This window comes from Chiroxiphia lanceolata, chromosome 10 (assembly GCF_009829145.1).
Source record: "Chiroxiphia lanceolata isolate bChiLan1 chromosome 10, bChiLan1.pri, whole genome shotgun sequence".
Lineage (NCBI taxonomy): Eukaryota > Metazoa > Chordata > Aves > Passeriformes > Pipridae > Chiroxiphia > Chiroxiphia lanceolata.
The window spans coordinates 26,294,025-26,317,222 of NC_045646.1; the positions used below are offsets into that span (position 1 = coordinate 26,294,025).

Below are 23,198 nucleotides of genomic sequence, written 5' to 3' on the forward strand. Positions count from 1 at the left end.
TCACATGGAAACACATTACCAATACAAGGAGCTGAATCTGTGTTTGCTAAGGGATGCTTTGGGGTTTTGCCAGGGGGATTGTCCTTATCCTTCTTCTCCTAACTCACATATTACCTCCTTTAGCAAAATGTCAGTAGTTTGTTTCTTTTCTCTTTAACAGACATTACTGGGGGCCTGGGGGCACTGATATACCCTAAAAGTGCTGAGCAGCTTCACCTGGAGCCTCACCCACATCCCTACCCATGGTCCTAGGAACCATTTAAGCTCAGTCCAGGGCTATAAATCCTAGTCTCTCTGTTGTGGCACTGCTAATCTTTAGCTCTCCTAGAGGTATGACTGTTCCTGCTCTGTAGTTCCTGCTTGTATACTCGAGACCTTAATCTGTAGTAGCCTGGGGTGAGTCAATGCTCAGTGCTGCCTCCATATTAACAGCAGAAGGAGCCTAACTGGAGGGAGCAGGGGGCTTAGGAATGTGGCATTGGGTTTTCCCCCTCTTGCTGCCATAAAGGTGAATGCTATTTGCACAAGAGATGTAAAATGCTTCTGATTTCCTTTTGTATAGGAAGAAGTTATGATATATCCTTCAATCACAAACGCATTCTGCTGAGATGGGGTTATCACCTTTGTGATTTTGGCCCTGGTTTCTGCTGATCTGATGCAGCTAAAGTTTTACCCTGATTTTATTCAAACTGCAAGCGTGGTGGCCAGCAAAATGCTAAATCAGAGAAAAGTCTGAACGCGTGCCCGTGTGAGCAGATTCTGTGTCTGCAGAGCGGAGATCCCGGGCCGGGGACAGCAGAGGGAGCCGGAGCCCCGCGCAGAGCCCTGGGCCGGGCTCGCTCCCACCTGCGAGTCTCCATCGCCCGCGGCTGCAGCTCTCCCGACTTCGTGCGGGCTGTGTGATTCCGCAGGGATGAAATGAAGGTCAGTGCCAGGACCCCGGTAAGGCTGCCTTGGCCATGCATACGGTTTAACTTCAGTCAATGCTGACAAAAGTGGCATTAAACTGAATATTAAGTCAGGTAATATTCTGAGCTGTCAGTCAAGTTCAGGTGCAAAGTCGTGTCGAACAGGGGCTTTGGGGTACGATCATCAAATTATAAGCTGCACGGCAATAAATGCTGCAGCCAAGAGCTGCTTACCCTGTGTTTAATTGTATGTCTCAAGGAAGTTGAGTGTCAACAAAGCTGTTTTAAAAATTAATTTATCCTACTTGGTCACCTTTTGTACTAGGTTCCGTCTCTTTCAATCAGAGTTTAGTACATCAGTCCAAATTAGTGCCTTAAATACCCTCTCTGCAAAGTAGCTTGTACAACTTGGAAAGGCTACTAGCTTGGAAGGCTAAATGCCTGATCAGAATAAATAATGCTTTTAAATAGGCAAGCTGTAAGGCTAAGCTCTGCCTCCAATGTATAAGACATTGTGTAACCTGAGTAACTATAACTTCTAAGCTCCAAGAGCTGTGCAGGGTTTGTTCTCCACCTCCAACTGCACTATTAGCAGTGATTGCTGTTACCCAGGAAAGCTGGAATAGAAGGTAACTGCTGCTTCATTTTGGCATGGTGTGACTGATAGTCCTCACCCTGTCACTCTTTAAAACAGCCAACTTTGTAAGATTGAGAAACAGAATGATTTTTTTTTTTCCTGACAGATGTGTGACCCTTCTTGGGTTTGCTAACCTTGAGGGAACACAGGACAAAGAAGATGAGAGTTCCCAAATCCTTCCCGCTCCTCAGCTGTTCCTCCTAGTGAATCAATGCACTTGTTAAACTCTTACACGTTGAGCTTGTTCTGCCAAATGCTAGAAGGCTGAGGGGTGGTGAGATACAGGTGCTGCTGGTAGTGCTGAGCAGTATCTCCAGAATCGAGCATACAGGGTGAGTGCCCTCTTCAGTCACACCACCCAGATCAATATATTGAACCAGATGGAAGCTGCTTCCTTGGCAGAAGTCTCTTTTTAAGTGTAGACTTCCCCATCTGCAGCTGAAACAATCTCTTGACAGCTGGATGGGCTAATGCTGTGCTTCTGGGTAGCCAGGTCACTTCCAGCATGGCAGAGCACTGTGCAGCCCTTGCTCCCTTCATATGTGGCTTTTGATCTGGCAACTGCTACAATAATACTGCCCCTCACAGGTCTCATTTATTGCTACTATCAAATACACTAGCAACTTGCTCACATTTCCATGATGGATTTTTTGTACTCAAGCCTATCTCCTCATTAATCTTGTTTAATCAATTTTATTGTCCCTAGGGCAGAGCTGCTCATGGACAGGTATAACTGCTGATATTGAAGTAGCCTTGGCATATGAATCAAAGGGAATAAGAGACTCTGGCTGTAAAGAAGCTTCTATTCATCCTGATAAAGTTTTAACTTTGGTAACAAATATTTAATGCACTTTTATTTAAAGAAACCTCTCTGTGAAATGAAAACAATAAACAGATGCTGATGGCTTAATAGCTTAAGTGTAGCTTGAGCATTCAATCAATCTGAAAAGCAACTTATTGTGAGTATATTTCAAAATGGTGGAAGTTATTGCTATGATACATCTAATCATAATGGCAGTGGGAAAAATATATCCTCTCTTAAGAGCTGTGAATCAGGGATCAATTTGTTAGATTCCCTGTGGAGTTCAGTCATCTATGACTGTGCTGAATAGCTAAGTAAGGCTAAAGCAAAGAACTGACCAATTTATTTAAAAAGATGCCTTGGACAAGCTTAGGCCTAATATGGGTGCAGGAAGGGAAAGGACAAGTCCTGGATGCTCTGCTACTAGAAAATGGGTGCTGCTGCCTCCCATTCTCCCTGCAGCCAAATTGCTTGGAAGCAAATGCTCCTCATTGCCATGCACCTTCTGTGGTGCTAACAGGAATTGCCAGCTCTGTCTCCTGAGGAAACAAGATGTAGGAAACCAAGTGGACTTCTTGGATCTAATACTCCATTTTGTCTATAGCAAAAACAGTTTGAAATGTTAGCAAATCTTCACCTACTTTGGTGGTAGCCTGGATGTGAGGTTCCTGTCATTCATATGACAATTTGCAGATGGACAGTGGAGAAAATCTGTTGGTATCGGGGTGATAAGAGGGGAGAAATCAGCCCTGCAGCTGTTCTTTGCTTCCTCAGCAGCCGCTGCTTGACTAGTAAGCAGGGTTACCAGCCTCCTGTGTTCCAGCAGCCTTGCATGGACCCTTGGGAAAGCCAAACATAGTGCTTGGAGCTGGCAACGCTGCCCTGGGAGGGAAAGGGACAGTGGAGAACAGCTGAGAGCTCCTTGCAGGAGGTGAGGACACCAGGGTATTACTGGGATACTTGGCAGGAATATCCCATTGGGAGCCAAGCTGCACTAGTCCAGCAAGACTAGTGGAACTGCTCCCTTCCTTTGCTTTCACTACCTGCTGCTGCAATATAGCACTGCCTGCTACCTGTGAACCCCTGGAAGCTCATCTGCATCTACAAACATAACCCTTCTTCACATAGAGGTTAAAATGATAAGTTGAAATAAATGTGAACAGATGCACCTTCTTATTGGCTCTTAAGTGTGATTTACTTAAGTGCAGAGCTACTCCTTAACTCAGGTTTGTAGATCTGACCTTCACAGTTGGCTCTAATATATCTGAAAGTGGTTCATTTGAACTGTGCTATGTCTAATCACATTACAGTTGTTTTGTTAATTGTTTTGTAACTATCCAAATCCATTTGCTGTGTCTCCTTTCAATTGCTTCCAGGGGCTACTTTTATCAGGATGATCAAGCCAGTTGCTGGCAGGAAAGCTATCTGTTCACAGGAACTGGAAATATATAATACTTTCAGTAAAACTGACTGTAAGAACAACGACAGGGCCAGTCTGGGAGCTCACCTGGCCCAGCAGCAGAGGATATCTGAGGAGAGTAAGACACAGAGCAAAAGTGCAGCACTGCTTGGTCAGAACTATCTTTCATAGCTGCAAATCTATTTTCTGAGTCAGAAGGGTCAGATACCACATGCCTCTAAAGTTGGAGGTATTCACCCAGGTTCTTAATTTTACATTTATTTTTATTGGCCATTTTGTTATTCAGCTGCTTGGTACTGTGAGATCCTTGCCTGAATTCTCCTTGTCTGCCCTGGGCTTTACTATCCTGGCTAATGCAGCATCATCAAACATTTTTGGAGCTTCTATATTCATGAAAAGTGAAGCAAAGCTCAAAGGAAAGAAAATGAAGCTGTGAATACCTGGAATATCTAGGGCAATTCACACCTGTCTGAGCAAATCATATAGTCCTGGGAATCTCTTTTTGACCTGTATTATTTGGACCACATTGCTGGAAGAAGTAATGAAACATTTGTTGTGGCAGTAAATCTGCATCATATGAGAAACTGTGGTTTAAACATGTTTCAAAATGGCTTTTTGTAGTCTCTTTGCAAACACATGCTTCTTCTTCCCAACACCCCGAACAGCAATTCTTATCTCCCCTGCAGGAATGTCCTGGGAAGATGTCCTGAGGACTTCTCATTGGACCTTGTTAACCCCTTCCTATTGGTTGTTAACCCCTTCCTGCAATTGGTAATTGGTTACTCTGTGAATCCTCCTAACCCTATAAATGTAACCCCCCCAACAATAAACTCTCTTTTGCCTCCTCTCCACGCCAATGTGCTGTCTCTGTGGCTGCCATGAGACCACGTGGGTGGGGTGTGGGGAGAGCACCTCTCCCCTCCAGGTTCATGACCTGAAGAAACCCCTGGCGCTGGAGTTTCCCCCCTCCCTATCCACATTAAGCCGTTGGAAATGGTTCCTCAGATGGAAATGGAACTAGAACTGGTGTGCCCCATGCTATAGGGGGAAAGAGATCCAGAATTTGTATTTCTAGTGATGGTCATTGGTTGTTTCTGATGTACAAAAGTGTTGAAGCCCTGCAGAGAACATTTTGTCAGCTCAGCCCAAGGGCAAAGCACTTCAGGTGCAGCTGTAAGTGCTATTTAGTTTTTAAATAAGTTCTTACGGTGCTCTGCATGCATGTGCTTTTGCCTATTGATTAAATAGGAAAGATTCTGGTTTTTTAAAACCACTTACATGGGGTTTTTTCAGCGGCTGGGGGATTACGGATTTTTCTCAGTGTGTGTGCAATAGCAGTCTAATATAGCTATTGGGAAAACAAAGGCATCCATAAGCTTGCTTTTATGTATTCCTTTATCTTTGCTTCTAGTTAATCAACAAGGAAGGCTGAATTACTCCACAGGGGTTGGCTTTGGGTAAAACAGCCCATCAGCAAGGTCCCACCTGAAGGCAGGCTGGCAGCTCCAGGAGTCTTCCCCATTGTTGTGATCTGCTTAAATATTACAGAAAGAGATTTTAGATTCGAATATTCCCTTGAGCAAAATTAAAACTCATACAAGTTATCTGTTGATACCAAAACTGTTTTTTATTAGTTGCTAAGAGATGCAAAGAGAAAGAGGAAAAAATAAGAAAAGGTTGGAAAATGCTAAGATTACTTTTAGAAGCAGAGAAAAGATACCACCAAAACTACCTTTTCATCTGAGCTGGTCTGTAGGGTGGGGGGGAGAGAGAGAAGCAGTTTTTTGCCTTTTTTTTTTCCTCTGGTCTCTGCTGCTTTCGATGTTATCTCTTTAGCTGCAGGGAGTCTTAGTTCTCTGGAATGCAGCCAGGCTGTGGGCCTCGCCGCCGCCGCTCACACTGGGCCATGTCCCAGGCTGTGCGGAGGTCTCGATCTGTACCTCTCGGCCCTCAGAAATATGGTCAGGGTGGAGAAACTCACATGGGTGGCACGGTGGGTCTCAGTCCACTTCAAGACGGCAGAGGTCCAGTCTCTGGTGACGGCAGGCAGCTTACGGTGGCAGAAGAAAAGGTGAGGGCGAGGCGGAGGAGAGATCCTTAGCTGCTGTAGCCAATTCTCTCTCCCACTCCTCTTTCCCTGCTTTTCCCAAACTTTTCCTCATCTTTTATAGTGTCCCAAGGAGGTCGTGTGTGGTTTCTTGGCACGTAGCCCTATTCAGATGTTCGCAGAGATATGATAACCATGAACAATAACAGGATCTTTTGGCAGGAAAACTCCAGTGGGAAAATTCTGGTGAGAACTTCTGGTGGAAAACTGACACAGAATTTTTGGTAGGAAGTTTTTGACAGGCAGAAACAATGGCGAAACATAAATTTTGGCATTTGTATGTTATCTGTCTGTTACACGCCACCCCATGGTTCAACATTGTTTCTTGGCACATCAAGGTAGTTTTCTTCAGTGGTGGTAATACGAATATAGCGAACAGAGGGGGAGAAGGAAACAAGCAAGTGGTCTATCATGCATTTAACTAGGCCAATGCCAGTAATTAGGAACAAAATTCCAATGACAATTGCTATTCCAATTTGTGCTATCCATTTTCCCCATCCAGTGAGTCCAAAAGACTCTAGGATGTTGGTAACCCATATTCCATCTAACACTTCTTGTGGTTGCATTGCATAAAACAAATTTCTAGTGTGGTTACTTATTTCTCTCATTGTTGTTCGTGCCTCCTCAGTGGAGGTTGAAGCATTATAAATCGTTACACAGCATTTGTTTGCTGATAAATTTAACATTCCACAAACACCTTGTTCTTTTAACAGTAACATATCTAATGCTAATCTGTTTTGCAATGTCATTTTAGTAGTTTGCTGGACTTGAGTGTTTAATTCCCCAAATGCATGTTGTGTCCAATTGCTTAAAACACTTAATTGCCAGGTAATATCTTCTAATACAAATTGGTGTCCTTTTAAGGTGACATAGGGGGTAAAGAAATTCTCAAGAAAAAGGGATGCTTTTTGCCAGGTAGTGTAATAATCTGGAAAATCGACTCCTTTAATTGCCCATTCTGGCCTTTGTGTTGCTTTTGGAGAGGGAATAACGCTGCGATGATGATGTTCTTTAGACCATTTAGTAAAAGTAAAGACACGCCTGGGTCAAAGAGAGGGAATTCCAGGACTACACCTAAGTCCAGCATGCTGCTCTAATGACAAATGTGAATAAAACTTTCCATCAGAGCATCCCCAAGCCATTCCCAGAGGGGCTATATATTTTGCAGTTTTACAGTCAGTATTGTCTGCATGATCAAGGATGGTGGTTTTTGGTTTAGTATTTATTGGAGTACCATGGATTGGGTAGTGGGTATAGGGAACTCCACAGGGATTAAGAAGATATTCGTAGGTTGAATTACAGGATTCATCCTGACTTCTCCAGCCTTTAGAAGGGTATCTCAAACGAGTACACATATCTCTTATCAAAGCTCTAGTTCTGAGTGAAAACCATGTTTCTGGAGGATCTCCTGGTCCTTCTTTGCATGTTATAACCTTTGAGCAATTGAATAAAGGACTTTCTTCTACCTGAGGCACGGTAAATTTGGGTTCTGTAAATTTGGATTCAAAAAATGCTTGTACAGACCATGCCCACATTAAGTTTTTCTGGTTAATTGGAGTTATATTTGTTACATTAGGAAGCTGTACACACCAGGAAGGACTAAAAACTGTGGCATATTACTTTTGTATACATCTGGTGAGTATAATGGGTCAAAGAGTGGATCCCATGTGTAAATAAGGCAGGGTTGTCTAGCATTATATTTCTCAAAGGTTATTATTCCAGGTTTAAATTCACCTTTACTTGATGTAATAGACGGGTGAGGGGATTCAGTTTGAGATAAGATGGTTACATTTACCTTTGGACTTACTGTTTTACAATATTTGGTGCGTGACATCCAGTCTTGAGTCATATTAGGAGGTGGGGTGTAAGTTTGGTAAAGGCCATGTACTATAGGAATATCTATCCAGAGTATTTGGGCTCCGTTGGTCTTGTTGGTCCACTTTTCGGGTAGGGGCAATGGGGCAAAGGATAAATTCAAAGGTATCATAAAAAATCGCAATCCTTGTGTGCTGATTTAAAAGTTAACCAGCAGGGGAAACCAACCCAACTCAAAAGAGAGATTACAAGTCAGAATAACAATTTAATAAAATAATACAATAAGTACGACCCACACAGACAAGCAACCGGCCCTAACCCACAAAGCCCAAACGTACAACCCAGCACCCCAGGGTAAAAACAAAGTGGTGCTCCCTGCCCCCCCCCCCCCCCCGAATCCAAAGCAAAGGGAGAGGGGAAAAACCTGCCAGTGGGAGAGCTGCTGCAGTCCGGCCAAAAGTGGTGATTGCAGTCCAGCCGAGGGTGGTGGTTTCAGTCTGGCTGAGAGCAGTGAGCTGCAGTCCTCCTCTGGATCCCACGAGTGGTGGTAAGGCTCCGAAACTCCAGGTTTATATATTCTCCAGCTCAGGCAGGAATGCTCAGTCCCTTCCTCAGAGTGGGGAATTCAATTCCATAAAAGGGCATGAGGACAGGAACATCCCCCTGTAGAGAATTGCCTAGCAAGACAGGGACATATGGATGTGGCTGGAGCTATGGATGAGCTGTTGGAGTGTGGAGCGCGGCCTGTCTAGGCCCGTGAGAAGATCTGAGATAACGAGGTTACAGTGCCCTTGTACGTGTTATTTGGCTGGCAAACAGGACACTGTGATTAGCAAAACAAAAAGCAACTGAAAGCCACCTGTGTCAACAAAGGAAGGGAGTAAGAGACAGAATTAACATCTAAGTGTCAACAATGTTAAGGAGTAAAGAATGAAGTCAACATTTAAGCAGAACCAATGATGAGCTTAGCTTTTGCAATATGTATGAGCTAATTATAAAGTGTATATTAAGCTGTTAGTAGTGATCAATAAACGAAGTTTGCTGATTCTCATATTGAGCGTCTCATTCTTCCCTCGTCATGACATCCCCCCACCTCGAAGGCCTCTACTGACAACAGTTTCTGGGAAATGGCATGGAAGGCTATAGAAGACACAGGTTTGGGCTACACCCATCCAGTGATGAATCGGTCCCAGCTGTTCTAACTAGGACACCTTGTTCAGCAGACTCTGGTGAAGTTACACATATACCCTGATCAGTATGATTCCATATTTTTGCAAACCTTTTGACTAGTTCCCAGGCAAGGTTCCTTTGATTTTCACTTTTAACAGTCTGTTCTGCTGAGCATATGTACAAGGTAAGTAACCATACAAACATAACTAACAAAGTATAACTACAGTTACCAGTAAACTGAACCATAGTCCAAATCTGAGATTATTCATTCACAGTTCTGAATACTTTTCTCCGTTGGGCAGTTACCTGTAAAAGAAAAGAAAAAGGTCTGTCTGGTCCCTTTTAGGGCCCAATATTAAAATGTAGGAACAATCCACCGAGAGCTTATTTTGTGTTCTTTGCCATAAGCATCTTTTGCTTTCCAGGTGTGTATGTTCAAGGGAGTGGTGAGTACCATTGGTAGAGCTCCTACAGAAGGTAGTTCCACTAATACAGGTTGTCCAGGAAGGTGAGAGGGTTTCTGATTAATGTCATGTTTTGATGTTGCTGATATCAGAGAGGGAGGCTGTGGATAAAAAGCTGTGAGTCTGGGACAGCCACTTACTCCCCATCTGTCATTGACCATTTTTACAGCATCCCATAGTTGCTCAGTCCAGTTGGATTTCTGAGGTTTTAGAAATTGTTTAAGCAGGCCATTTGTTCTTTCCACTATGCCATTTGCTTGTGTGGCAAGCAAATGGTGTGTGAAATATCCACTGGAGTCCTTCTTCCTTGGCCCACTCCTGAACGATGGCAGCTGTGAAGTGTGACCTGTTATCTGATCGGATAGATACAGGTTTTGGGAAAAAACTGAACCACATTTTAAGAGCTTCTAGAGTGTTTGTACTGGTTGCTTGAGGGAAAGCTTTTGCTTGCACTAATCCTGACCTGACTTCCACTCCCACTAACATATAATGTTTTCCTTCAGACTTTCGAAAGGGTCCAATATAGTCTATCTGCCATGTGTCCCACAGCCCTTTTCTGTCTCTGATATGTAACGGGGGTTGTTCTAAGGGGTGACATTCGAGTTGGGTTCTGCACTGTTCACATGAGGATATGCAGGTGCAGCACATCTCTCGAGTTACTGGCCATCCCCTGCTTCCTGCTTCTCTGTACAGGTCTTATGCTCCTGTGTGCTGTCTCTTTAAATGCAACCACTCTAACAATCTGTCCCAGTTCTCTGAGAGAGTTTTTACACTTAGAGGGGCTAATCTGGCCAGTTCATCTACTTTGTTGTTCCAGCAGCTAGCGGGAGTTTCATTTTCTTGATGAGAGGCTACCCATCCGACTAAAAAATTCCCTTTCTTTGCTATAGCAAGAATTTCTTGCCATTTCTCTTTTTGCCAAACAGGGACTCTATTCACTTCCCAGTCATTTTTGTCCCAGAAGGGGAGCCACTCAGTACACTCTTTGAACACAGCAAAAGAATCAATGTAGACATATACAGAGTCACAGGTTTCGGCTTCATGATTAAATACACTCCAAACTGCTACTAATTCTCCTACCTGTGCACTGCCTTCTCCTTCAGTTATTATTTTGTCTCCTGTATGTACCTGTAAAGCTACAGCACGATATTTCCAAACTTTACCTTCCCGTTTAGCTGAGGCATCAGTAAACCACACATTCTGCAATTGTTCTGAGTATGGGGGTGCTGCTTCAATCACAGAAGGTAGAGAATCAATTGTGCTATTTAAAGTTACCTCATCTTGTAAGGGAAGATTTTTGTGAGCTCCCTCTGTTACCTGAAAAATGGTGCAATAATGTTCAATTTGAGCATACTATTTCCGAACAGTAGCTCGCTGGGCCACCCCGTCAGAGGGTGGGGTTCCTGTCAAAACAGGCTTGATGACCTTGAAGGGTCCCCTTAAAATTAAGAGGTTGCTGACGGACAACTTTTTCTGTTTCACGAAAAGCAGTACTCACCACAAATAAGCCTTTTTCCCAGATAGAATATAGTTTTTCAGCATCTTTGAAACTGCGTGAATAAAACCCTATAGGCCTGGTGGGATCATCAGGTCCTTTCTGCCATAAGTGTATGGACAGTCTGGAGCTTGCAAATCCCCACTCAATTTGTACTGGATTGGTAGGGTGTATGGGGCCTAATGAGTGGTATGTGTTAGCCTCAAAAATCAGGAGTTGTAGGGCTTCATCGTGAAGGGGGGTCCAATCCCACCTTGCTTTTTTCTGCAATAAATCATGTAAGGGCCGTGCAATTATAGAAAAATCAGGGATGTGTTTTCTCCAAAAAATCAGCAGGCAAATCTTTTTTATTCTCTGGTGTTTTAAGTTGGTCCAGGCAGGTAAGTGTGTCTGGGGGAATACAAACCATTCCTCCCTTCCACCAAATTCCCAGGAATTTTACTTCTTGTGAAGGAGGTTGTACCTTTTCAGGAGGGATATGTAAGTCTAGGGACTCAAGATGCCTGATAATGTCTGTTTGGGTTGTTTGCACAGGCGCAATCTCATTTCCTGCTACTAAAATGTCATTGGTACACTTTTACTCCTGGTGCAGGAGGAATGAGTGACAGTTCCTGTGCCAGTGCATGATGTGCTAGAGTGGGTGAATGTTTAAATCCTTGTGGGAGATGGGTAAAAGTGTATTGCTGGCCCTCCCATGTGAAAGCAAAGCGTTCTTGATCTTGTTCCTGCAGGGGAACCATAAAAAACATATCTTTGATGTCAATAGTGGCCATGATTTGATGGGCTTATTCTTGGATGGTTGCTATTAACTCAGCTATATTTGGGACTGCTGCAGTAAGGGGTCCTGTATTTGCATTAAGATGGCGGTAGTCTACCGTTAGCCTCCAATTACCATTTGGCTTACTGGACAAGCGACATAGGAGAATTGTAAGGAGAATGTGTTGCAATCACTATTCCTTTTTCTTTTAAATCTCCAATAACTGGAGTGATTCCTTCCCTTGCTCCCAAGGGTAAGGGGTAACGTTTGACATTGGTTACTAGGGAGGGAGGAAGAGCAGGGGCAGGGCTTAGTAAACACAGATGTGGGATTTCTTTTCCAAAAGCCCATATGTTTCCTTCCTCATCAGTCCAAGACCTTCCCTTCAGGAGGTCTAGTCCCAGTAAATTGGTAGGAAGTTTACCCAAAATCATTAGGGTTTCAACTGCTTTCTCCTCCCCTGGTAACCAGCATCTTACCTTTGCTGTTATCTGGGGTTGTATGTTCCCGAAAGCATCCGCAACAAATATGTCTTTACGTGAGGGAGTGATTCCACATGCAGATGCATCTTCAATTTTCAGGGCAGATACCTGAGCACCAGTGTCTATCAAAAAAGTTACAGGAGTTCTGCGGGGACCAATAGGAAAGGTTATTAACAAATCTCCTTTGGAATTTTTGGTAAGCCGTCTAATGTAAAACCAGCCTTCGTCCCCCAGCTTACCTACTGAGGACGAAGAGAGGAGATTCCTGTCACCTCCTCTTGCTGTGATCCCTCCCCTTTCTGTGACCCCTCCAGGGCAGGGGCTGTAGCAGGGACAGCTTGCAGGGATTCCTCCTTTACTGGCCATTCTTGAATTAATATCTCTAATTTATCTGTGGGTTGGCCATCCATTAGGGACTTTGGGATTCCTTTTTGCAAGCCCACAATCCACAGGGCATTCCTTTTTTCCCTGTATCTGCCAGTGTTAGTGGGTCCTCCTTGTCCAGAGGAGAACGTTACCTTTCTGAGTCTTGCTGGAGTACTTCTGCATTCTGTGTGCTGAATTGATTTAGTATCAGTAGTAACTGAGGGTACTGGACCATATTTTCTTCCATAATTAATTAATTCCTGTGCCACTTCTCCCCAGGTCCACATCTTATTTTCTCCACGGTAATTACTGGGGGTTAAAGCTGCTTCTAAAGTGGCTGCAGTTCTTTCCCCTTTGGTGAGGCTTTCTATTTGTCCTTTTAGCTGAATGCCAATGGGCTTCATAGCCTCAGGGAGTCCCCTGATAAGGGGAATCATTCTTTCAGGGTCTACAGGCAGCATCATAGGGGATTCACATCTTGGTGTTAATTCCCTATCATACATCGTTTGTAAACAAGCAGCCTTTTGAACACTTTCTACAATCTGATTAATATTTCCCACTATAGCCAGAGGATCTCCCCTTTTTAAGGGGTTGAGTCCTCCAGCCCAATACGCTGCTCTTTGGGTAAGGGACCAAGGTGCAGGGTTATCTCCTGTGGTCAGGAAAACTCCGGCTCCCCAAAATCCTTCAGCCTCTTTTTCTGATAACAAAATTTGATCACCCCCAGTAAGAGAGACTCTCCAAACATACTCAGTCTCAGACTCTTTAGGAGTTCTGCTATATTCCTTTTTTAATTTAGCTAATTCAGTTGCTGTATAAGGGACTTCTTTTGTAGTTATTTGAGGTGTATCGTCATCTGAGCCCTCATATGTGTATTCTGTTTTAATTAGGGGACGGAGAGACACCGACAGCTTTTCCACTTGATCACGCAAAGGTTTTAAGTCAGAGAGAGGGTATATTTCTTTAGATGACTCCAGTTCTGACTCCCTTTTTTCTTCTCTCATTAGGGTCTTGTGTACAGCTCCTCTCTGAGCACACGGGCTGTAGCCCTTTCATTCCTTATCTCTTCCTGGAGGACAGTGGCAGTAGCCGCTTGTTCCTCCAACGGCATCTGCAAAGACTTAACCGATTCTTGCAGTGAGTTAACCACTGTCATGTGAGCTTTTTGCTGCTGTTCTTTGTTGTTAATTGCAGTTATTACAGCTGCACCTAATATTGAACAAACAATAGGGTTTTCTTTACCTTTTCTCGCCCCTGCCTGTAGGGTAGAGATTCGATTAACAATTGCTTGAATATTACATCAATTATCTTGTGCCCATTCCATTCCGAGGGGAGATGGCCTGGCACCAAATTCATCTAATAGATTAGTAAGCGCTTGCACATTATGTTCCATGTTACCACAAATTCGGAGCGATCTTCTCCAGAGAGCCCCTCTTAAAAGTTACGTTACAGCAAAACCGGGGTGAGCTTATCTGGGGGGCCCCTCGTAAAAATTAATTTCCAAAATTTCACCCCTTTCTCCCCAGAAAGCACTAAGTTACAATGTGCACATTAACTTCAAAAACAAAACAAAACGAAAAAAACTGAAAAATAACTTGTAAAGTCAAACGTCCTTAAGTCACACAGTCATAAAGTCAAAAAAAGAAAGGAAAGAAGGTACCTTACTCTGATTGTCTTATCACAGAATGATCGATCATAAAAATTAGCAATTATCAGGTTTTGGAATAAACAGTTTTGCTTCAAGGGAGATCCTGTCTGTGACACCAGTACCCATCGAGTCACACAAACACCTGTGCTGCCCAAACTGCATTCCCTTATTCCCAAGGAAATGTCCTCTGTGCTCCGATTGATTTATGTCCCTGACACAGCTCTGTGTAGTATTTTCTGGCTTTGAGAGCCATCTACAAAAAGTACAGATTGATCCTCCTGGGATCGTACATAGCCATCAGCCCCTTCTCTCACGTAGCAAAGCTTTTATGAATCAATGCCCTTATCTAAAAAACTCCACGCAAACATTAGAGTCTGGCACCTGAAGAACTTGCTGCCAGCAAAAATAAGTGTTTTGAAAAAAAAGTAGAACGGTGAACTTCTTTCCAAAATGAATAGAAATTAAAACACTGGACTCTCTCAGCACTCTTAAGTGCTGTAATATCTACTGCAGATAGAAAAGATTGTATCCCCTGATGCAACTGTTCTCATTGCTAATTCTCATCCCTCTTTTTATAATTTCCTAGACCTACTTTAGCATGGAAACACTGGGAATTTATTTTCCTCTCCAATATGTGCACTAGCAAGGGGAAAACTTGGATTTTAATTAAATTGTAAGTGTGTAATTGTTAAAAGACTGTCACACAATGTCAGATGGGTGAGCCTCCTAGTTCTGGAATGGGCAACTCCAAGCTTCAAAAGACAGAATAAGAAGGTGTAAAGGAGATAGGTGTAAAGGTGTATGTCAGCACGAACCTCAATAGCTACGTGAATCCTCCCATGATAATCCAGTGCTGTAGCAAATCATATTGTGACCAGAGTGACCCTGAATCTGATAACTTCTGGGACTTTGTCATTCTCCTACAGCACCGTTAACATCTTGAGGGTAGAGCTGCAGGATGTGGCTGCAGCAGAAACATCATTCTTCTCCTTTGTCATCATCCAGAATATGTTATCTCACCTCCCACTTGGAACTCCTCCTGCTTATCAGCTGCCAAAACCAAAAGCTAGTGATAGATATGTACAGAAGGAGCTTCATGGTAATTATTCAATTACAGCTGATGACTGTTTTCTATGTGTATTAGTACACCTCAGTTCTTCTGATTGTTTATTGGAAGAGGATATACAGACTACGCACCGAAAGGGAAAGTTTGGCTCTGCAGGCAGTGCTGGTGGGTGAACTTGGGTACATCTGCACCACAGGACTCCACTAAGCAAGGGAAGTGCCACAATCCAGGGGAGTGGGGCAAAGGTGCCAGCAGAACTTGGCTGATGTAGGGACCCTTCCTACAGGCTTAGGAAATATTCACCAAGAGGATTAAAGCCTTTCAAAGATGGAATAGATCCTGCCTTCATAATATTTTGCTTTTCAGCCTCCACAAGAGTTGGCACAGGCTAGTGTGCTACAAAGCACCCTTTCTTCCCTTGCTCAGAACATCCTGAATTAATTCTTGGCAGAACTACCTAACTCTGTGCGTAGATAGGAACAAACTCCAGCAAAGCTGGGGCCTCCTGCAAGGCCATTCACCTGGATCTCTCCCCTCCAGGACTTTGTGAGTATGGAGACTTTCTCTGTACTCCTGTGGCAGATGGGTGGATGTGGTAGAGCAAGAGCACCAACATCAACACACACACACAGAGTTAGGAAATGCAGGTGTGTAGAACTGAGACAGAATGATTTTGTAGATCATAAAGGCAACTGAAAATGCCTAGTGAGAGGGCACAGCTCAGATCAGCAACTATAAGATCAGATCTTGCAGCAGGAACATGCACAGTGAGCTCTGCACTGGTGTTTCAGCAGCTCCACTCAGCAGAGGAGCCCTCTGGAAATAGCTGCCTGGTTTGGCAAGATGACCTCAACAGCCATGTCTTCGAGGAGCACAGAAATCCCCACATTTCCCATGAGTCACAGGACACACTCTGCTACACCTTAGGCCCTTGACCCCACCCACTGCCATCAGGAGTTTTGTGATAAAAGAAAATCAATCAAGATGTCCATGTCAGCTGAGTGTTCTCCAAACTCTGTCTCCCCTCCAGGCTTCTGAAAGCACTGGATCCATTCAGCAACCTGCATAGGCTGGAGCCCAAAGCACTACTTGGTCCTGGCAGAGGAATCTTTCCAGGAATTCAGTTTAATGTGAAAATGCATTTCAATGCACCTTAATGACCCTCTGAAAGCACCTGCACCACCAGCATGACTGAGGTCACTGGGGACCTCCTGCTTTACTTAGCATAACCCAATGGATTTTAGCGGGCGCTTGGTGCCCATGTACACTTTAAGGTCCAGGTTTTAAGGATTCCAAGTAAGAACATAAAGCAGTGTCAAGCATTTGCGGGGTTTGTGACTCAGCTGGAGAGGGAACTCCATATCCTTTTAGTAATTTGCTCAAATAAGATTTTTGAAAATCTATTTTTATAGAGAAAGAAAATTCAGAGGGCAGCAATGGTAGCAATCAGTGAATTTGCCTCTGGATTTTCTCCGTCTGCCTTCAAAAAGCAAAAGTGTTATTGCCAAAGCTGATTTTGATTTCCTTGCAGAAACTGTCCACTGTCTCTTCCATGGGCAGTGCTGAAATATAATGCAAATGTGAGCAGTTAAAATACCTGAAGGCAACAAAACCAGATTGGTGCAGAAAATCAGTGACGTTTTCTCCCTACCCTTCCTTACTGAGCACTGCTATTTTACAGCAGTAGAAATCCTTTTGGAGTTTCCTAGCTGACACAGAGCTCCGTATTTTTACTACTGCAAGAAGAAGAAAAGAAAAGAAAGGTAATTTCTAAAGTGAAAGTAAATTAGCTACAAAATAAAACATTTCTAAAGACACTTAATTTCACGTCAGTTCAGAGGAGCCTTTTGGATTTATGCCTTCTTAAGGCAAAATATTAGTACATGCTTCAGGACTGCCGGTCTTTTAATACTCTGTGTTGCAGTTCAGAAGCTGTAAGAAAACATAATGGATCTTGTTATGCCTGAATTGATAATTAGACTTTATTTTGGAATGTATTCTTCTATTAAAAGAAGAAATAATAGACTTTGCATGATTATTAATGTATTGTAATAATCTTCAATTGTACAGATTACTTTTCAGAAACACAAGCATTATCTTGCAGAAATGATGACATTTACTGGCTTATTTTTTTTCTGCATGCTGATGAACATGCTAACAGGTAAGATTACTGCTGAATTTATCCTTGTTTATGTTTTCAAGTAGCCAGAAATATTTTGTTATGAATACAATATCCTCTATTTAGTATCACTTGTGTAGTAATCATAACTGTTCTGGCTGTTAGTTGTAAGTATTTGGCTTGTAGCACTGAGTGACTGCAAATGGGGAATTTCTTATTCTACTGTTCGAGAAACAAAAATCCTTTGGCTAAGCAGAGGGTACTACATGGGCATTAACCCTAACCCTTGTCATCTTCTGGCTACATGGGAAACCTTTTATTAACAGAAAGTCTTTCTGTGCATGAGCTGGTACTAATGCGTTTCCTCTTTATTCACAGATGCCCGATCCATCCAGGATGGAGATGGTAATTCCTAATGTATTTTTATTTGCTTTGTATCACTAATAATTAGGAGAGTAATTTGTAACTCCCAGACCTGATGCCTAGCAGTGACTTTGGCAGGAACGCTCAGTAACCTCAACGGGCTGTGGAAGCGCTTTCATCTAGTTCTGGTGGAGAAAGAAGAGTGAACTTTTAGAAATGTCTTTAAAATTAATTAAAAGCTGAAATATTAGTGTCTAATAATAGAGCTAATATACTAAAAGTCTTAAAATGAAAAGGGACTATGGTCAAGTCACTAATTCTGTTGTACAAAATCATAACTGGAAAGCACCAGACTTGTAAGTGTATCAGACATCTGAGGATTTTGTCTGTCCTGAACAGTAATACTATATGTGCATCTGCTTATTGGCAAGAGATACTGGCCTCCACAACATAAAGCTTAAAATTTACAAATTGCCACAAATCCAATTACAGAAATGTTAGACTAAATCCCTTAGCAAAGCTACCCTGTGGTTCATATTGCTTCATGTGATTAGTCCATTGGATTAGTGTTTGCTTTTGATTAAATAAAAAACCCTCAACACCCTAATGATGTTTACACTGGCTTGCTGATGATTCTATCAGTTAACCTCTCTTTGGCTTTTCAGACAGAATTCTGTCTGGAAACAAAATTGCAAAGAAATATCTACAGTAATCAGGTACTGCTATTGCTGGTGTACATCTAAGTTAACCAGCAGGACGGCCAGCAGCATGTCCAGTGCACAGATACAAATATGCAGAGAGTATTATAACAGATATGAACTGTAGAAATACAGAATAAAGTCTAATATTAAGTTATAAGTCAAACCTTTCCCCCTATGCCCCAATCTATTTCTTCATAGCTCTAAAATATTTTGAATGCATCACCTGCGTTTGTGCACGGCAAATACTTCTGCAGCAACCTTCTGAGATGGTCAGAGGAGCGTGTGTCAATGTGAAAATGCAACCCTCTTCAGGCAGTGTTCTGTTGCTCTCATTACCAGCAATTATGGTTTTCTTTCACACTGGGCCAAGCAGCAGCCTGCAAAGTGAATCTAAGGTCAGCTGGTATTAACAGTGAGTTCTCCTCTGCAGACAGCATTTCACTGGTTCATTTGTTTGGTTATGTGCCATTTGGGCCTGTGCACTGCAAACTTTACTCCATAAAATTAAGCTCTGACAACAGGATTGTTGAAGGCTCTTAATTCCTACTAAAGACCCTGGTCCCAAGCTGAGTGGAATGGCTCCCATTTATCTAAATAGGCTTTAAATCAAAACAAAATACTAGATTTAGCTTCGCTGCACGGAAAGACATTTGTAACTGTGTGGTCTCAGCTAGTGTTTATATGTTATATATGCTTCTGTGTTTGCCCAGATTTGGGCCCAAGGGTGGCCAGCTTCTGCATTTTCAGAACTGACTTTGTTTTCCTGCTGAATTTGAAACCGTTTCAATGAGTATACCACGTTTTCTGATATTCCTAGAGCAGGCACAAATACAACAGCTGTATTCCAGGCGGCAAAACCTTTCCCTTCCTTTCGCCTGTTTCCTACAGCCCTCTGAGAAGAGGGCAACTGCAGTCCCAGGCAATGTCAGGGAAGTATGGCCTTAGTCCTGGGGAGCTCTGTGGGCAGAGCGGGCAGCTGCAGGGTCAGAGTATAGACGATGGTACCTTATTCCTTATATTTTTATACTGGGCAAAGCAAATTGTGTGGAATGAGAAAAAATGGCTTTCAATTGCAAGCACTCTTTGCCTTTAAATAATCAGTAGCCTTCTAGCAATTAAATCAGCCTGATGAATTCTTGAATTGCCCTAGATGTGGATGGTGTGCCTTCATTCCTCCTCTCCATCTTGTCCCACTCTATCACACTAGTGCATCAGGAGCAGGGAATACTGGCTTCATCTCCTACAGAGTGAGGGATGGAGAGGGGTCGAAGGCTCTCCCTGCCTCTCTCCTGCCAGAGGAGCCCATAAGCCCCATTAGGGAACCCACAACCCCAAACCATATTGGCTCCCAGGACCAAGCTTTCAACAAAAATGCTTTGTATTACAGTAATCTGCAACATTTTATTTTGGTTGTTTTTTTTTAAGATCTGTACCAGGAAGCTGTAGCCTTGCCATACTGGCCTTTCTCATCCAACGATTTCTGGTCCTATGTGGAATACTTCTGGACCTTGGGAGCCTACAACAGGATCAATGAAATGGCCAGAGCTTTTTTTGCCCAGTTCCCTTTTGGGAGCCACCTTGGCTACCACGTGCCTGACCACGAGCGCTAAGTGCCTCACTCAGCTTTGCTAGAGCCAGTGCTGAGGTGTTTGGGTGAATACCTGTCTGACAGCAAACATACCTAGGCTGCCCTCGGCCGCCTCGTGATACTCACTGCAGTCACACACGGCATTTCACGCTTTAAATTAGTTTCCTTTTTACAATTTATGGGTGCCAAGGTGTTAGAGCGAATACCTGCCAGTGAATGCACCTGGGCTGCCTTCAGCCACTATGTGATACCACAGCCATGCACAGAATTTCATGCTTTAAATTAGTCTCTTTTGTCAACTTAGAGGTGCCAATAAATGCAGCTGGGCTGGCCTCAGCCACTTAGTGATACTCACTGCAGTCGCACGCAGCGTTTCATGCTTTGAATTTTTTACAATTTATCCTTTCGCGTGAAAACAATAAACTCCTCCATCCTGCTGCGCAGTTTTGGGAGCTTTTCTTACCCAGCGTTGACTCAGGAAACGACTCTCTGAGAGTACAGGAGTCGTGTGTGTACAGGAATTATCTGGCCAGTCCGCCCATTCCGGGGGCTGCAAGGACCACCAGTTTAAACCACAGCTGCACCCTCTGCTGCGTAGTGCCTCACCTCAAGCCTTGGCCCGCCCCAGGGGGAGGGCGGGGTGAGCAGAATGGCGGCCGCTATTTCCCTCCTCGCCATGGCAACGGCGGCGCCCCCGCCCACAGGGCGGCCATGAGGGGCGGTTCCTCCTTACCCGCGGAAGTGACGGCGCAGAGGAGCCGCCATGAAGCCGGCGGTGGACGAGATGTTTCCCGAGGGAGCCGGGCCGTACGTGGATCTGGACGAGGTGAGGGGGGAGCAGGGGGAGCCGTCGCCGTGCCGCCGTGGCGCGGGGGCGCTCAGCGGCTGCTTTCCCAGGCAGGGGGAAGCACGGGGCTGCTGATGGACCTGGCCGCCAACGAGAAAGCTGTGCACGCCGACTTCTTCAATGGTAAGGACCGCCGCCGGCTGGGCGGGGGGGTTGAGGAGTGTCGCAGCAAACCTCGCTTCTCGCTGATCTCATGTCTTCGGTGCCTGGTGGCCGCTAAACTTTTCACTAACTACATCTCTGGTGAGCGGTGTAAGAGCGCTTTAGTGTTAAATAATGCAGGCGGGAGCGGTAAAATGCGTGGTTTTCCTCTCGTGGAAGTTTTGGTATTGATCACCACAAGGAAAAATACCTTTATCTGTTTGCATAACAAGTAACTTATATTAAACTGTGCAAATAGATACAAAAACGTGGAATGGACTTCAAAAAATTGTGTCTGGGCATTACATAGGTAGTTCATTAATCTCTTAAAGTATATGTGCATACGTGTCCCAAGGAAGATAAACCACTGTTTTTAATGCAGTTTCTGCATTTGAAAGTGAGCTGTATGCATATAGAATCATAAGATGGTTTGGGTTGGAAAGAACCTTAAAGATCATCAAGTTCCAACCCCCCTTCTGCTATCCCGGGTTGCTCAGAGCCCCGTCCAACCTTGCCTTGAACACTTGCAGGGATGGGGCAGCCGCAGCTTCTCTGGGCAACCTGTGCCAGGGCCTCACCACCCTCACAGTGGAGAATTTTGCCCTAATATCCAATCTAAGCCTACTCTCTGTCAGTTTGAAGCCATTCCCCCTTGTCCTGTCATTCCAAGCCCTTATAAATAGTCTCTCTGCTTCTTTGCTATAAGCTCCCTTCAGGTACTGGAAGGGTCCAATTAGGTCACCTCAAAGCCTTCTCTTCTCCAGGCTGAACAATTCCAGTTCTCTCAGCCTAGATGTAAGTATAGACAGCTGCTTTGAGAGGAAAGAGCTACATATCAGGCCACTTAGTGGTAGAATATAGAACACTGCACTTGATTACTAAGGGTTTTTCTATGCTTCTTCTCAAGAAGTATGTTTAGACATTCCAACAGGGAGTTTCAGATACATTATTAAATCTGGTTGCTGTAGTGGTGTTAATATCACAAACTGGTATTAATTCCAAAATAAAGTAGGTTTCTCGTGGTTCTCAACATTTAGAATGCAGGAGAAAAAGGAATTTTCAGTTATACTCTCAGGAGTGGTGAAGGAGCTAGCTCTGTGTTGGAACCAGCATATTCAGGAGCAGGTATTTCCGTAAAGTTCTACCATCATGGTATTATATTCCATTGGTATTTTAGGACTCTTCTAAATGAGCATTAATCCTCAGTTTATTGTATGGCACATAGACCGCCTTCTGTAAGAATAAGGGTTTGTATTCAGTTATGTTGTTAGTTTATGCTCAATATACAAAGAAGATACAAAGCTGAGTAGTTAAGAGCACTTTCCAAAGATGAAATGTAGCCAGCCACATTTCACTAGTCTGAAATTAGTTCAGAGAGAGAAATGTTATTATCACCTTCAAAGCAATGAAATGTTTTAACAGCAAATCCCACTTGAGAATGTCAGTCTGCAGCATTTAGAGGTGTGCCTGGATGCTGTGACCTAAAGCTAGGATTCTGCAGGAGTGTTTACATCTGAGACTTGCTGCATGCATAAAGCTAGCACTTGCTTTGTTCTGGGCTCAGGGAATCCTGCTTGATCCTCTCTGTGATGGCTACTTAATGCCGTTAAAAAAGCCCCTTCTTTTAAGCTTAGCTTTCATGAGTTTGATTGCACAGCTTGTATTGTACAAGTGGGGCAGTTTAACTGTGCATGACAGAGAACATGTCCATGGGTTTGCCTGCCTTTGCTGTCTCTTTCCACCCTGATTACATTTCCAGTAATAGATGGTGCAGTAACTCTCATTCACTTAATTCATCTTTATTTCTGTGTTTAATAATGAAGTACTCTACTTGAGTACGTGCATTTCTAACAGTTGAAACTTTTAAGGGTAATTTTACCTTGTCTTGTTTTTCTGACTAGATTTTGAAGATCTCTTTGATGATGATGACATCCAGTGAACTTGGTTGTCCAGCTATGCAGTGCTGAGATGTGGATTTTTCTCTAGGATCACCTGTGGTGTCCATTATTTATTAAAGTAATCAAAATGGGAAAATCACAAGCGGGGGGGGAAACCTGTATAAGCTGCTCGGGGAATATGAAAACCAGATGGTTAAAGATAACTAAGGAGGGAATTGTGGAATGTTATTTCTAGGAAGCTGTGCGTAGATTTCTGTGGAAATTTTATTTGCTGATGTGCTTATTGAATAAAATACTAAAAGAAACTCTCCTTCACTCTGGGTTATACTTTGAAAGTAGATATTGCTGTGTTCTGAGCTCCCTTAGAGAATGATTTTTTAATTTTATTTTTTAAATAATTCACT

General features: G+C 43.4%; 2 protein-coding genes and 1 long non-coding RNA gene across 5 annotated transcripts in view; 2 read left to right on the forward strand and 1 right to left on the reverse strand.

Moving 5' to 3' along the window:
* OTOS (otospiralin) overlaps nt 1-20,381 on the forward strand; it is a 46,883-nt gene extending 26,502 nt beyond the window's left edge. Inside the window, exons 1-4 of one of the 3 annotated variants that reach the window (XM_032698299.1) lie at nt 875-942; nt 17,208-17,298; nt 17,635-17,661; nt 19,746-20,381. In XM_032698299.1, the coding sequence (XP_032554190.1) occupies nt 919-942; nt 17,208-17,298; nt 17,635-17,661; nt 19,746-19,930 (327 nt within the window). In that variant the 5' untranslated portion in view covers nt 875-918 and the 3' untranslated portion in view covers nt 19,931-20,381. Of the gene's footprint in view, nt 1-874; nt 943-16,822; nt 16,901-17,207; nt 17,299-17,634; nt 17,662-19,745 lie in introns of those variants that run through there. The other 2 variants (XM_032698300.1, XM_032698298.1) reach the window with 2 other exon arrangements.
* LOC116791874 lies at nt 9,596-20,613 on the reverse strand. The gene is made up of 3 exons (XR_004358891.1): nt 20,515-20,613; nt 18,544-18,697; nt 9,596-9,676 (listed from the first exon to the last, which is right to left on the reverse strand). It is a non-coding gene; the product is annotated as an uncharacterized LOC116791874 (long non-coding RNA).
* On the forward strand, nt 20,604-23,134 carry COPS9 (COP9 signalosome subunit 9). The gene is made up of 3 exons (XM_032698301.1): nt 20,604-20,734; nt 20,806-20,878; nt 22,798-23,134. The coding sequence occupies exons 1-3, from the start codon at nt 20,672-20,674 to the stop codon at nt 22,833-22,835; spliced, it is 174 nt and encodes a 57-aa protein (XP_032554192.1). The 5' UTR covers nt 20,604-20,671; the 3' UTR covers nt 22,836-23,134.
* The last annotated feature ends 64 nt before the right edge of the window (nt 23,135-23,198 follow it).

Excerpts from the sequence above, each read along its gene's own strand:
- COPS9 (XM_032698301.1), top strand. The coding sequence starts at position 20,672 with ATGAAGCCGGCGGTGGACGAGATGTTTCCCGAGGGAGCCGGGCCGTAC. Across the intron at positions 20,735-20,805 it reads CGTACGTGGATCTGGACGAG|GCAGGGGGAAGCACGGGGCT; the intron begins GTGAGGGGGGAG and ends CTGCTTTCCCAG. Across the intron at positions 20,879-22,797 it reads GCACGCCGACTTCTTCAATG|ATTTTGAAGATCTCTTTGAT; the intron begins GTAAGGACCGCC and ends TTTTCTGACTAG.